Here is a 13,022-nt window from a genome sequence, read left to right as displayed (position 1 = left end):
TCATATGTATCTTAAAAATTTCATTAATGAAATATATTTGTTTTACTAGCTTTGATGTCCTATATTGACAACCAGACAGATATTTAATGTGTTAGCTCACAAGGTTGCAGACTGAAGGTATAATGTCATCCATTTACACATATTATTCTATTACTCTAAGCCAAACCCGTCTTTGCTTTTAATCTTAATTCCCCTCACTTATAAATGCAGCAGAATATACAAATTTTATAATCTTTGGTTTGAGAGACTACATAATTAGATGCAAACAATTTACATAATATTCATAATTTACTTCAGTTTTATTCAAACTTCAAGGATGAAAAAACATTATAATATAAATAAAATAGATAGGTTTTTTTACTGCATTTTCATGCTGATTTACATCTTAAAAAACAAATAATTTTCTTTTTCACATTATCAAAAACAGAAGAATGAATTATTATTGTATTCTTAAATTTTGTCATAAATTTCTGAATGATTTAAAGTTTGATACAAACAAGATAATGTCATGATTATGTTAAACAATTCAATATCTGACTAAATTAACATTCATCAAGTCATCCAAAAATGCTGATTCAATAAGCCCTCTGGTGGTCGTATGTTTCCGTTTTTTCTAAGACTATTCTGCAAAAAGTCTTCTAACCTTGAAATTGGGCCACCTCCACTTGGAGAAGCCATTCTTTTTAACTTTGGGAAAAATTCCTTTGCTAAAACATGTAATAACTTTACAAACTGTTTTCTATAATCTCTGTATAAAGCATGTCCTGTGACCTCTAACAGGTCAAATGTCATAGTTGCTGTGATATCAGGAAGAGGCTCAATGTTCATCACCATTGACAACCATTCCCAGGCATGCTCAGTGCCATAGGGATTAGGACCTCTTGGAGGATGAGCTACCATGACTGAAGCATAAAGTCTCATTAATCCTGACATTCTTTTGAGAAACTGATCTTGTTTTTCTGCATTTCCTTCAGAATCATACTTATATCCTAAAGACCTGAAACATGAAGTATAATGAAAATTACAGATATCCAGTTATTATACATGCATATTAGTGTTGCACTTTACATGTCGTCTGTATTTTTTGTGTTATTGTTTTGCTTTTTCATTAAAGTATATTTTACACATGAATTTTCATTCATACATTTTCCTATAATGTTCTATAGTTTTACAGATGCACCTTTACACAATAATTACACACAAGAGATATTTTCATGTATGCTTTGATTGCCTTGCATGTATATCATATTTATTCTATGTCTGTATGTGTATGTATATCTGTTTTATGTTTTATGTTATGTGTTTTTGATTTATACATTCGGTAAATAGTCATACCTGCCAACTGTCACTATTTGCAGGGGGATTTCCCCCATTAAAGCTCCAAAATGGAAATTTTAAAAGAACAATTGTGTCCACAATTATAACAAAACAGTTAATCTTACAACGGCTTTAGGCTTTTAAAAATATGAATTAAGAAGCCAAAATTCAACATTAAAATACATTTGAAGGTCCCCATGAAGGTTTTTCAGGACAATGAAAGCCATCTTACACGTAAATCCCCATGGTCATTTTGAAAAGTTGGCAGGTATGAATAGTTTATATTCATTCTATGTCTACATGTGTATGTATATCTGTTTAATGTTATGTGTTTTTGTTTTATATATTCGGTAAAAAGTTCATATTTATTCTATGTCTATATGTGTATGTATATCTGTTTTATGTTATGTGTTTTTGTTTTATATATTCGGTAAAAAGTTCATATTCATTCTATGTCTATATGTGTATGTATATCTGTTTTATGTTATGTGTTTTTGTTTTATATATTCGGTACAAAGCTCTAAAGAGATAATGTTTGTGTTTTAATCATACTGAATCAAAATATAGTTTTCTTATCTTATTTGTTTCTAGTCTATCATGACTACAGAGCTCTGGGAAATAAATGGGGTTAAAAAACTATGCAGTAAGGGCTTTGCTCATTGTTGAAGGCCGTATGGTGACCTATAGGTGTTAATTTCTGTGTCATTTTGGTCTCTTGTGGAGAGTTGTCTCATTGGCAATCATACCATGATACCACAGCTTTTTTTTTATAATTGAAGCACTTTATATGTCTTAAAACGACTAATATGTTTTTTATGTGTGCAATACATGTACTTTATTAGTTTTTATCTCAAATCATTCTGTTTTTTTTAACTGTGTTTACAGTAAGAATACTTGAATAAAACAAAAGGGCTTGCTTCATCAGAAAGATAGAATTATTTCAATTTTATATTTGTATCTTACTTATAAAAATCCTCCCTAGATTGTCCATCAGTTTTACTGATATGGTACGGTACTGTATAAGGACACAGCTGGTGAAAATGTCCCAGTAGCATGGGGAGAATGTCAGGATGTTCAGCTAACAACCCAACAGTAACGGCTGCTATAGCAAAAGCTGAACTGTGCAAAGCAGATACCTGCTCTTCTCCTTTTTTCTGTAAGAGAACATAATAAATAAAATTATAAAATGTAATATAATAAGATTAAACAGCCATGTGTCATACTGGTGATTTTGTCCTGGTCATATAAATCATGTGATCTATATTGATTTTTGGCCCGGTCCAATATTATCAATACAGACTTGAAATGAATCCTAAATTACATGTAAACATATATTGTGCATGTAATTCAGGATTCATTACCAGTCCGTTTTGGAAATATTGCCCTATATTCACATCATTGCCAGTCCGTATTGGAAATATTGGCCCAATATTCACCTTTGATGTATGTAATACAGCATTCAGAACAAGTCTGTATTGAAAAAGTTGGAATATTTAATAAAATAAAATTATAAAATGTAATATAAAGAAACAACATAAATTAAAGAAACAACCTATCATATGATACACAGTGAATCCTTCAGATAGAAATAAATATGTATAAATTGATTCTTTTCTTAATGAAAAACAGTTTTAGGAATTAAACATCACTAAAATAAATATTTTATTTCATAGGATTCTTGCTATGTTTACATAAAGGTAATACTCTTTTGTTTAATGTAATATGTTCACATAGTCATCAAAGTATGAGGGGCATAAAGGGGGGTGTATCTGCACAGAAGAATGCGAAATAAAATTGCCAATGAACGATAAAAGAACAATTAAAAATTGATTGCACGTTGATCTTTTTACCAATTTCAAGACAAAGAGTGAATAACGAGCCCTTTTCACGTCTGCAGTGTTTTCCATTTGGCATTTAAGCCGGGTGTGCCGACCACCTTCTTTTGAAAGCCGACCACCTTTCAATTTTAGGAGGTGGTCGCCTTTTTTTTCAAATTCCGGATTTTTTCGGTTCCGTACCGTTAAAATTTGAATACTAATCGCGCCTCGCTGATTTGTTTGCATTGACAATGATAGCGTCCAATCGTCAAATTTCAATGTTTTCATTTATCAATCGAGGAAAAAGAAAGGCAGATGACGATGATGATAAAAAAAATATCAGACCAAATAAGTTACGGTAAATAAAATTGATAGTAATGTTCAAGTTGTGGAAATTGAAAAAAAATCAACCAAACAACGGAAAAGACATGAGAGTGAAGACAAATATGAGCAAGACTTTAAATGGTTTATAGTCACAGAGGAAGGATACTACTGTTCGGTGTGCCACAAATATGTCACAAAAGCAAGAAACAGGACAGAAACCTGGATCGAAAGGACTTGCATTTGCAGGAGGAGGGAGTCCTGCAAGAGCCATCTGTTATCAATCAAAGAATATTTGACAATTAATATGACTACTTCTATTTATGTTTGTTCAACTCCATTAAATGTGAATATTATACTAATCTTTAATTTGTGACCCCCACGTGCACCCACAGTAAATAAAAAAAAACGGTTGGATATTTAAAAAAAACCCACCCGGTTGCAAGTGATTTTATTTCAACACCCACCTTACCTTAGTGAAAAAAGGAAAACACTGCTTTCTTGTCCATGGAATATTTGCATTTTAAATGTTCAAAAGATCATTATATACTTTTTAAGAAGCCATAAGTCATTTATTTCAGAAATGTGTATCCTAATAAGAAATATCAAGTAAAACAGAGAGTTAATATATATACAGGAAGACTGTGAATCAGTCACAAAAAGTTTATATCAAGGTCTTTTTTTCGTGCAAAGTTCATGACAGTTATTATTTCATGTTTTAAGTGAAATTATGTCATATTTCATGTTTTTTTCAGTGCAAGAAAAACAACCCTCTCCATTAGACCATAACATTAACGAATATACCATTTTTCTTTATTTTAGCACAATGACTATACTTACCACAACCATTTTGGCGATCAAGTATTTACAGAATGGTGATGCCTGAGGACAGACAGACAAGGAGAATCGTCTTCCTGACAAATCTACTGTCCGTCCAGCTAGCAAGGTCAATAGTCTGGTCAGTTGGTCATTCAGATGGTCACCACTCACTGGTGATATGTTGTTGATAGGAGTGTTAATGGATTTCTGGATGTCGAATTTCATCTTCTTCATCTGAAATAGAAAGTGTTTACAAGAGGTATGTCTCACAAGTTGGACAACAGAATCAAAATATACTAATTTGATTAAGAAATTTTTGTGTGCATTTATTACTGCAATTTTTCAAGAATGGACAAAAGGAAAAATTCATGCTTTCATTGCTTTTCTCCCTCTCATCTCAAAGTCAGACTTAGGCAGTCAACATGGAATTCAATCTCTCACCCCAGTGCAATTTCAAGATGGCCTAGTCATAAATAAAGTGGCAACAATCACAATATCCAAATTCAATAATTCATATCTATTGTTGAAGACTTTATGTTGACCTTCATATGCCTTTCAATTAGTGTTGTTGGCTTGGTGTCTCATTGACATGTACACTACATCACATTTTATTCATAATCTTTGCATTAAAATATGTTGCTGTTGTACATCTAGTAAAGTTCATTTTATGTCAGTTTTTGCACTTTAATCATAGAGTTTGTATGCAATGCCTTTTTTCTGAAGTGAAATGTACACATTCTTAAAAAATATATGTGTATTTGGAATTCTCTAGATTCTTAATTATTTCATTTGAAGGATAAAAGTTGAGTTTTATAAAAGTAATTTCTGTACAAGTTGTCACAGTCTTGTATATAAGGCTCCCATTTCATTTAACGACATCTTATTCAGACTTAAAAACCATTTTATGTCAAAAATCAATGTTTTCACCACAGTTGAATCAAATGATCAGTGGCATATCAGGAACTTTTACTAAAGGAGGGGGGGGGGGGGGGGGTGTCTCGAGTCCTGCTTCAGTGATTCCCTATATAATCAACCAATTTTTTCCCACAAAAGGGGAGCCTGGCCCCCCATGGCCACCCCTGGATTCGCCTATGATGATAAAAGTAAGACGAACTGCTAAAATATAGAAAAGTAGGAAAACTAAGGGTAAAAGGTATTGCTGGTTTATAGGTATTAAAATAAAACATCAAAAAACTTAACAGATGTCAGATAAAGTTGAGATTGGAACAGGCATACCTGTCAACTGACCCGTATTCTGCGGGTGTGACCCGAGATTTTCACAATTCTGAGGGATCACCTGGAACACCCGACGGGTCATTGAAATAACCCGGGAATTCCGAAAATGACCCGATTTCACCCGTATTTCTTAGCCTTGAGATTGATTTCATAAGTAATATTCCTTTGAAATACTGGCAAATTCGTAATTCTTCCATGAACAGGAAGTTCATCTAGCTATGTAAACTGTCAAATTAAGTGACCCATTAAGTGCATGGCTTCACTTGACAGCTTTGGTGTCAAACACACTGTTAATTAACACCAATTTTCTTAGCTTTAGGTCGTAAAGGTTTACAAACTGAACTAGAGTTACTTCCCCTTATTTTCACCATTCAAAATTATTCCTTATATTTACGTTTTATGGGTGAAAAAGATTAAATCATAAAAATATAAAATTCATATACATATTGAAAAATAATTTTTCATTATTTTTATACCTTTATACAATTTTTTTTAAAAAGTTGAAAATTATTTTTTACATTTATACTTCCTTTAACTGTATTACTGTATTTTATTATAGTCTAATTTCCTTGTTAAAGGTAAAATATTATGGTTAAAGGCTACATAGTCATTAGTCTCAAACATTTAAGAATTACATTAAATTCTAGTGTTTGATGATTGTAGTATTTTTACTCATAAAGTAAAGCACATAAGACTGAGTTACACAAATTTATAAAAATCTTTTAAAAGTGCAATGGAATAATATTCAATAAGATTTAAAATGACTTAACAAAGTGAACATGCATTGATGTTTCGGTATCTTTGATATACATTACAAGAAAATGTACCATAAATACTGAAATTCAGCTCGAAAAAGTTCGTACGCGTTATGACCTGAGATTTGATTCTTCAATGCAGGTCATGACCTGCATTTTCATCGTCACAGGTTGACAGGTATGAACAGGATATTTGTCAAAGAGACAGCAATCTGACATTGGTTGATAACATAACTGATAAGTACCTGTGGATTATTGAACAATGTTTTAGATTCTTCTTCAGCTTTCTTTATCAGCACCTGGAGGTTGGTATACTGTGTGAAAGCATTCTGATCTACACATCTTAACACAGCCTCTGTAAAATCACAAACATATGGACTTGTTAGATACTATGATGACATAATACTATACCTTAATCAACTAAATATCCTGTAAAACATCACTTTATATTTAAAGTTGCCTTATTTTATTAGTAACGATTAGACTGAAGTAATAAATTGTACTTTCAAGGATTTGAACAATAATCAAGGACTTCTGGGAAAGTTGGATATGATTTGATAGCTACACTAGATTTTCACTGAACCCATCAATAAATGATTAATTCAATAACTTAACCAATACAATATTTAAAAAAATTCCAATGATTGCAAAATTTTGAATAAATTATATGAATATGTTTTGTAGTAGTAAATGTAGGTAGAATGTCTAAATATATGACTTATTGATATTTTATATTTTGATCCTTTCACAAAGTCGTAGATACAAACCTGTAGCAGGTCTTGATGCTGATGATGGTGCTGGTGTGGAGGTGGCAAGAGGAGTGGATGGTACTCCTGGTGTTGGAGGGACCTACAAAATATGAATAAAAGGTTTACCACAATCATATAGAATAATAAAAATCACAAAATCTGAAAAAGGTTTAAAACTAAGTAATGATTCAATCTTATAAGGGACGACATAAAAAAATCAATGAAGGTTAAAAAACTTAATTCAAATAGTTTGGGGTGGGGTGTCAAATTGCTGCAAGTTTTGTATAAATTGACATCAATTTTACATATATCCTTATTGGTCAATCAATTTTTCCCAAATTAAGTTAAGACAGGGGTAGGGAGGTCTGTGAAAAAACTATATGAATTAAGTTTTTTATCCTTCATTGAACTTTTGATGTCGTCCCTAAGTGTATACCAGTTTTCACTAAATTTAATTTTTCATATAACTTTTCATTGGATACCTAGGCCTTATGCTGTGAAAAAGTGCTCTAATTCAGTAAATATTGTATATTTTGGATGGTTAAGAGTCTTTATTTATTAGGGCATGCTATTTGTTCCATACAAATTGATTAAATGTTATAAATGTTTCCAAAAATACAATGAGGCTACTTATTTTGCAATTTGTATTGTACTAAACATGATCAAATCATAGCTTAAATATTGTTCATATTGCCCCTCAATACTTGAATAAAATACTATATCATGTCCATAGAGTATTTCATGGGAGACAAGACAAAATAAGAGACCTGCTTTAAGGTGGTACCTAACACTACAGGGAGATAACTCTGTAAAATCAGCTAAACGTTTTGATTACGTTGTGTTGTTAAGGGAATATCAAGCTTCTCAATGATCAAAATAAGTGTTCATCAAACTGCTATATAACTAGTGTAATTTTTCTGATAAAGCGGTTGGTTCAAACTTTTTGAAATTTCTATATTTTTTTCAAAGGGTCAAAGTAAATACTTTGTCAAAATTTAAAGAAAATTAAACGAGCCAAATCAATTTTAGTCAAAGTGTTGGGTACCACCTTAAGTTAATTATTATAAGACTTACAACTGTAACTTTAGCAGCAGCAGCGGCAGCTTCAGCCCTGGCCTTGGCCTCTAGTTCTGCTCTGGCTTTCTTTTCAGCTTCCTCTTTAGATTGTTCTTCTTTTATTTTCTTTGTTAACTCATCTACAAAAAAATCATCATTATAAACATGATAAATGTATGTTTGATTCATAAACCATTAGATTCACAATACCAGTGGCCATTCTTCATTTATATTACATACCTACTCAAATCACTTTGTTATAATTACATATAGTGAAGAAACATTACAATTGAACAATAAAAAACATGCAATTTGACATTTTATTGCAATTTCCAACATTTTGCTTTGATCTTTTTATTCCCCATTTATGGGCATTATGTTTTCTGGTCTGTGGGTCCATCTGTTCGTCTTTTTGTCTGTCTGTTCATTCGTCCTTCCCTCTGTCCCATTTTAGGTTAAAGTTTTTGGTTGAGGTAGTTTTTGATGAGGTTGAAGTCCAATCAACTTGAAACTTAGTACACATGTTCCTTATGATATAATCTTTCAAATTTAAATGCCTAATTAGAGATTTTACCTAATTTTCATGGTCCACTGAACATAGAAATTGATAATGCGGATGGGGCATCCATGTACTTAAGACACATTCTTGTTAGTAATAATTTCTCATATTAAACTAATGGAGTGATATCAGTTTTTATAGGTAGAGTAGAAAGATAATATCACCCTTTGATTTGATTGTAGCTATTCTCCCTATTTACCAGAAACAATCTTATGGTTAAGAAACAGCAATGGTTAGAAAATAAGGAGTCAATCAACAGACAAGGGACAGTCTAACACCATCAGAAATACAATAATTAATCTGGGTGGTGTTCAATATTGTAGCACTACCTAGACTTTGGCTATTGAACATATTGCTAGTCTAGCTGCTAAATAGATGTAGATTGTGACAAATATTCTTGCTGTCTAGAAAATCAAAAATGGTGTCGGAAAGGTTCTTACTAACGACTTCATTTTGATAGGCTAGTTTAATATATAGCATATCGTTCAACTAAGATATAGCGGCTATACTAGCTGCTACGATATTGAACTCAACCCTGTACTGTTAGTAAGTCATAGCATGAAGCACATCAAGCTGTAGCCAATCAGAGTATATTGTTGTTAATGACAGTCATTTCTAACAAGAGTGAACACGCTGAAATGTCTTACCTTTTTTACTAATCATTGATATAATGTTGATAGTCCTAATATAAAGCTTTACTAGAACACACCTGTGAAATCACAGGCATTTAGTCAGTGATGAAGTATATAAATTGTTGAAGAATGAATTTTCCAAAAAAGATTTTATGAATGGAGAATTTAGGGAACTGAGGTATCAACAGTCTAAGCCTGTTGGTACCGTAGTGACAGGAAAAAAAGCCCTCTGTTTTTTTGCCCTCTGTTTTTTTTCCCCAAAGTCCATTATTTTTTGTTTTCTGTTTTTCTATATACTATGAACATACATATACTAAAAATTAAGTGTATTTGCTATTTAAATTACTACTAATTCCAAGTTTACTAACTATCCACAACAGTCACTGATATATTATAAAGATAAACTCTATATAATATATCAGTATCCCCTGTGGATAAACTTAGAATTGATAGTAAATAGCAAATACACTTTGTTTAAGTATAAGTATGAATTATTCAAGGTATGCAAAAAAATGTTAAAATAGTTGTCGGCAGGCCTGTCCCTAAGTAAAAATGCTGTGTATAGTAAAACAGCCCTAAACGGAAGTCTACGACTTATAAGTTTTCGTCGGATGACAGAAACAATATCTGGACGTCATTATTTTTGTTTTTCTCCCAAAACAGCTCAAACTTCATAATCATTATAAAGGATGACAATTGTGAATATGCATGATACCTATAGGACACAGAGTCATAATGATCAATTTATTGTGGAATGAAGAGAAGTGTCACACAAAATGAGGTCTTCTTGTTTAAGAGTATAGATTACAACTGTCACATAAACTTAACATTAACCAAGAAAACTACACATTGACCAATGAACCATGAAAATGAGGTCAAGGTCAGATGAACCATGAAATTGAGGTCAAGGCCAGATGAACCATGCCAGGCAATTCTTACGTACAACAAATAAAGATGACCTATTACTTATAGTTTAAGTAATACAGATCAAAACACAAAATCTTAACACTGAGCAATGAACCATGAAAATGAGGTCAAGGTCTATTAAACCTGCACGACTGACATATAGATCATAAAATATTTCCATACACTAAATATAGTTGACCTATTGCATATAGTATTATAAAACAAAAATGTGTCCACAGTACACGGATGCCCCACTCGCACTATCCTTTTCCATGTTTCATGGACCATGAAATTGGGTAATAATCTAATTTGAAATTAAAATTAGAAAGATTATACTATAGGAGCATATGTACTAAGTTTCAAGTTGATTGGACTTCAATTTCATCAAAAACTACCTTGACCAAAACTTTAACCTGAAACTCCCACTTTCATTTCTATGTTTAGTGGACTGTAAAATTGGGGTCAAAAGTCTAATTTGGCTTTAAAATTAGAAAGATCATATCAAAAGCAACAAGTGTACTGAGTTTCAAGTTGATTGGACTTCAGCTTCATCAAAAACTACCTCGACCAAAAACTTTAACCTGAACGGACGCACAGACGAACGAACGAACGGACGAAGGGAGCCACAGACCAGAAAACATAATGCCACTCTACTATCGTAGGTGGGGCATAAAAAGACAAAACTCAAAAACTTAACTTTAACCACTGAACCATGAAAATGAGGTCAAGGTCAGATGACACCTGCCAGTTGGACATGTACACCTTACAGTCCTGCCATACACCGAATATACTAGACCTATGCTTATAATATCTGAGATATGGACTTGACCACCAAAACTTAACCTTAGTCACTGATCCATGAAATGAGGTCGAGGTCAAGTGAAAACTGTCTAACAGGCATAGGGATCTTGCAAGGTATGCACATACCAAATATAGTTATCATATTACTTATAATAAAAGCGAATTTGACATTACAAAAAATCTTAACTTTTTTTTCAAGGAGTCACTGAACCATGAAAATGAGGTCAAGGACATTGAACTTGTGACTGACGAAAACTTTGTAACACTATATACAAAGTATGAAGCATCGAGGTCTTCCACCTTCTAAAACATAAAGCTTTTAAGAACTTAGCTAACACCGGATCACTATACCTATGTTGAGCTTTCTGCGACAAAGGTCGCAGGCTTGAAAAAAACCTACCATATTCTTTTCTCATATATTCATATGCATTTAGGCAAAGCTTGAGAATTTCTGTCATCTTAACAACTTCATTTGTATCAACATCTCTCGAAGCCATCTGTGAGACTTCAGCCAGTTTATTGTTGACTAAATTAAGTGCTTTTTTCAGAGATTCAGGTAGCCTGTCTTTGGGTGTAAACTGTTCATACATAGTTTTCAGTCTCTCCAGTAAAGTAGCTATATCATTTCTTATAGTCTGGGCTATCTGGATCCTTTCCTGTCTTTCTTTTTCTCTACAATGAAAACATACTTATTCATATTGCAAAAATTCTGCTCAAACTAGTGGCAGGGCGGTCTTAAGTATGTGGTGGGGTTCGTGTTGATTAGTCTTTAGTTTTCAATGTTGTGTCTTGTGAACTATTATTTGTCTGTCTTTTTCTTTTTTAGCCATGGCGTTATCAGTCAATATTTGATCTATGAGTTTGAATGTCCCTCTCGTATCTTTCACCCGTCTTTTAAACTTGCAGTAAGGTGAGAATTTGTTTTGCTCAGTGTTGAAGGCCTCACTGTGACTTTGAGATAGAATAACAATAAAAGTATTGTTCTTTTGTTTTTTTCTGGTGTTTTTTATTGTGCAAGTTCTGATTTTATTGTCATGGATGGATACCTCATATTTTCCCCCCTGTTAGCTATAAAATTAAATAAAATTTCAAGTTTTCATAATTCAAAAACTTATTTGGAATTTTGAATCTTGTTCATTTCTTAACAGTATGGCCTAAATTTCAGAATGATATCTAAAAATGAGGCATCTGTCTTATAATCTCTTGCATGTAAGACATATAGATAATAAGTTTATGGCCAATTGCATTGAGTGTGTAGACAAAGGTAATATTGTTGGTTAGCTTGCTTGCTAGCTGAACCGTGAAGGCATTATTAAGTTAGGTAAACTACCCTCCTTTAAGAGTATAGACAAGTCCTACAGATAACCAATCTATCTGTCTATAGGATTAGACTACTTCCAAAAGAGGGTAGAATACCTTATCTTATAATGACTTCAGGGTTCAGCTAGCAAGCAAGTTAACCAAAGATATTACCTTTGCTTACACACTCAATGCATTCAGCTGTAATGGTGCTATAACAAAAGTCATTAGAGGTACCAGAGTCACTCCTCCAGCATGACAATAGGTTGTTTTAATGATCACTAAACAGATCTCTAAACATGTCAAGCAACTGAGTTTAAACAAGCATTTAACATGTTTAACTGAAATTAAAATATTTAAATACATGAACTATCATATGTATACTAACTTTCTCTTTATTTCTTCTTTTAATTTCTCATGTTTCTTCTGTAACATCTATAATCATAAGTTATAGATACATGTAGTATAATAATAAACATATATTTCCTTAATTAACTGCAAATAAAAAAAAATTAAAGGTTTTTAGAAAATATTTAATCGAACATACAAACTCAATAAAAATTGGCATAGAGATATGTCTACCCTGCTTTGCAATAGAAATAACAGTAGTTGGATATACTTTGATGTTAGTGCAACTAAATGGAAATGTCTATTCTTTTTTCAGTATATTTTTAAAAGTAGTGAAAAACTCTGACTAGACACATAAAACTAAAGACATTAGAATATATGTATTTTATATTTAATATTATCAGTTT

At 32.2% G+C, this 13,022-nt stretch overlaps 1 protein-coding gene across 2 annotated transcripts in view; it reads right to left on the bottom strand.

The window, feature by feature from the left end:
• Positions 1 to 431: 431 nt before the first annotated feature.
• The window catches only part of LOC143075173 (uncharacterized), a 117,885-nt gene continuing 105,294 nt past the window's right edge, over positions 432 to 13,022 (bottom strand). For both annotated transcript variants that reach the window (XM_076250511.1, XM_076250510.1), the window contains exons 8-15: positions 12,656 to 12,702; positions 11,369 to 11,640; positions 8,089 to 8,210; positions 7,033 to 7,114; positions 6,511 to 6,620; positions 4,296 to 4,508; positions 2,281 to 2,471; positions 432 to 997 (exon numbers count right to left, since the gene is read on the bottom strand). In XM_076250511.1, the coding sequence (XP_076106626.1) occupies positions 553 to 997; positions 2,281 to 2,471; positions 4,296 to 4,508; positions 6,511 to 6,620; positions 7,033 to 7,114; positions 8,089 to 8,210; positions 11,369 to 11,640; positions 12,656 to 12,702 (1,482 nt within the window). In that variant the 3' untranslated portion in view covers positions 432 to 552. The remainder of the gene's footprint in view (positions 998 to 2,280; positions 2,472 to 4,295; positions 4,509 to 6,510; positions 6,621 to 7,032; positions 7,115 to 8,088; positions 8,211 to 11,368; positions 11,641 to 12,655; positions 12,703 to 13,022) is intronic.

This window comes from Mytilus galloprovincialis, chromosome 5 (genome assembly GCF_965363235.1).
Source record: "Mytilus galloprovincialis chromosome 5, xbMytGall1.hap1.1, whole genome shotgun sequence".
In the NCBI taxonomy this organism is placed as follows: Eukaryota; Metazoa; Mollusca; class Bivalvia; order Mytilida; family Mytilidae; genus Mytilus; species Mytilus galloprovincialis.
The sequence above is the reverse complement of the archived record's forward strand: the minus strand, read 5'-3'. Positions and strand labels throughout refer to the sequence as shown.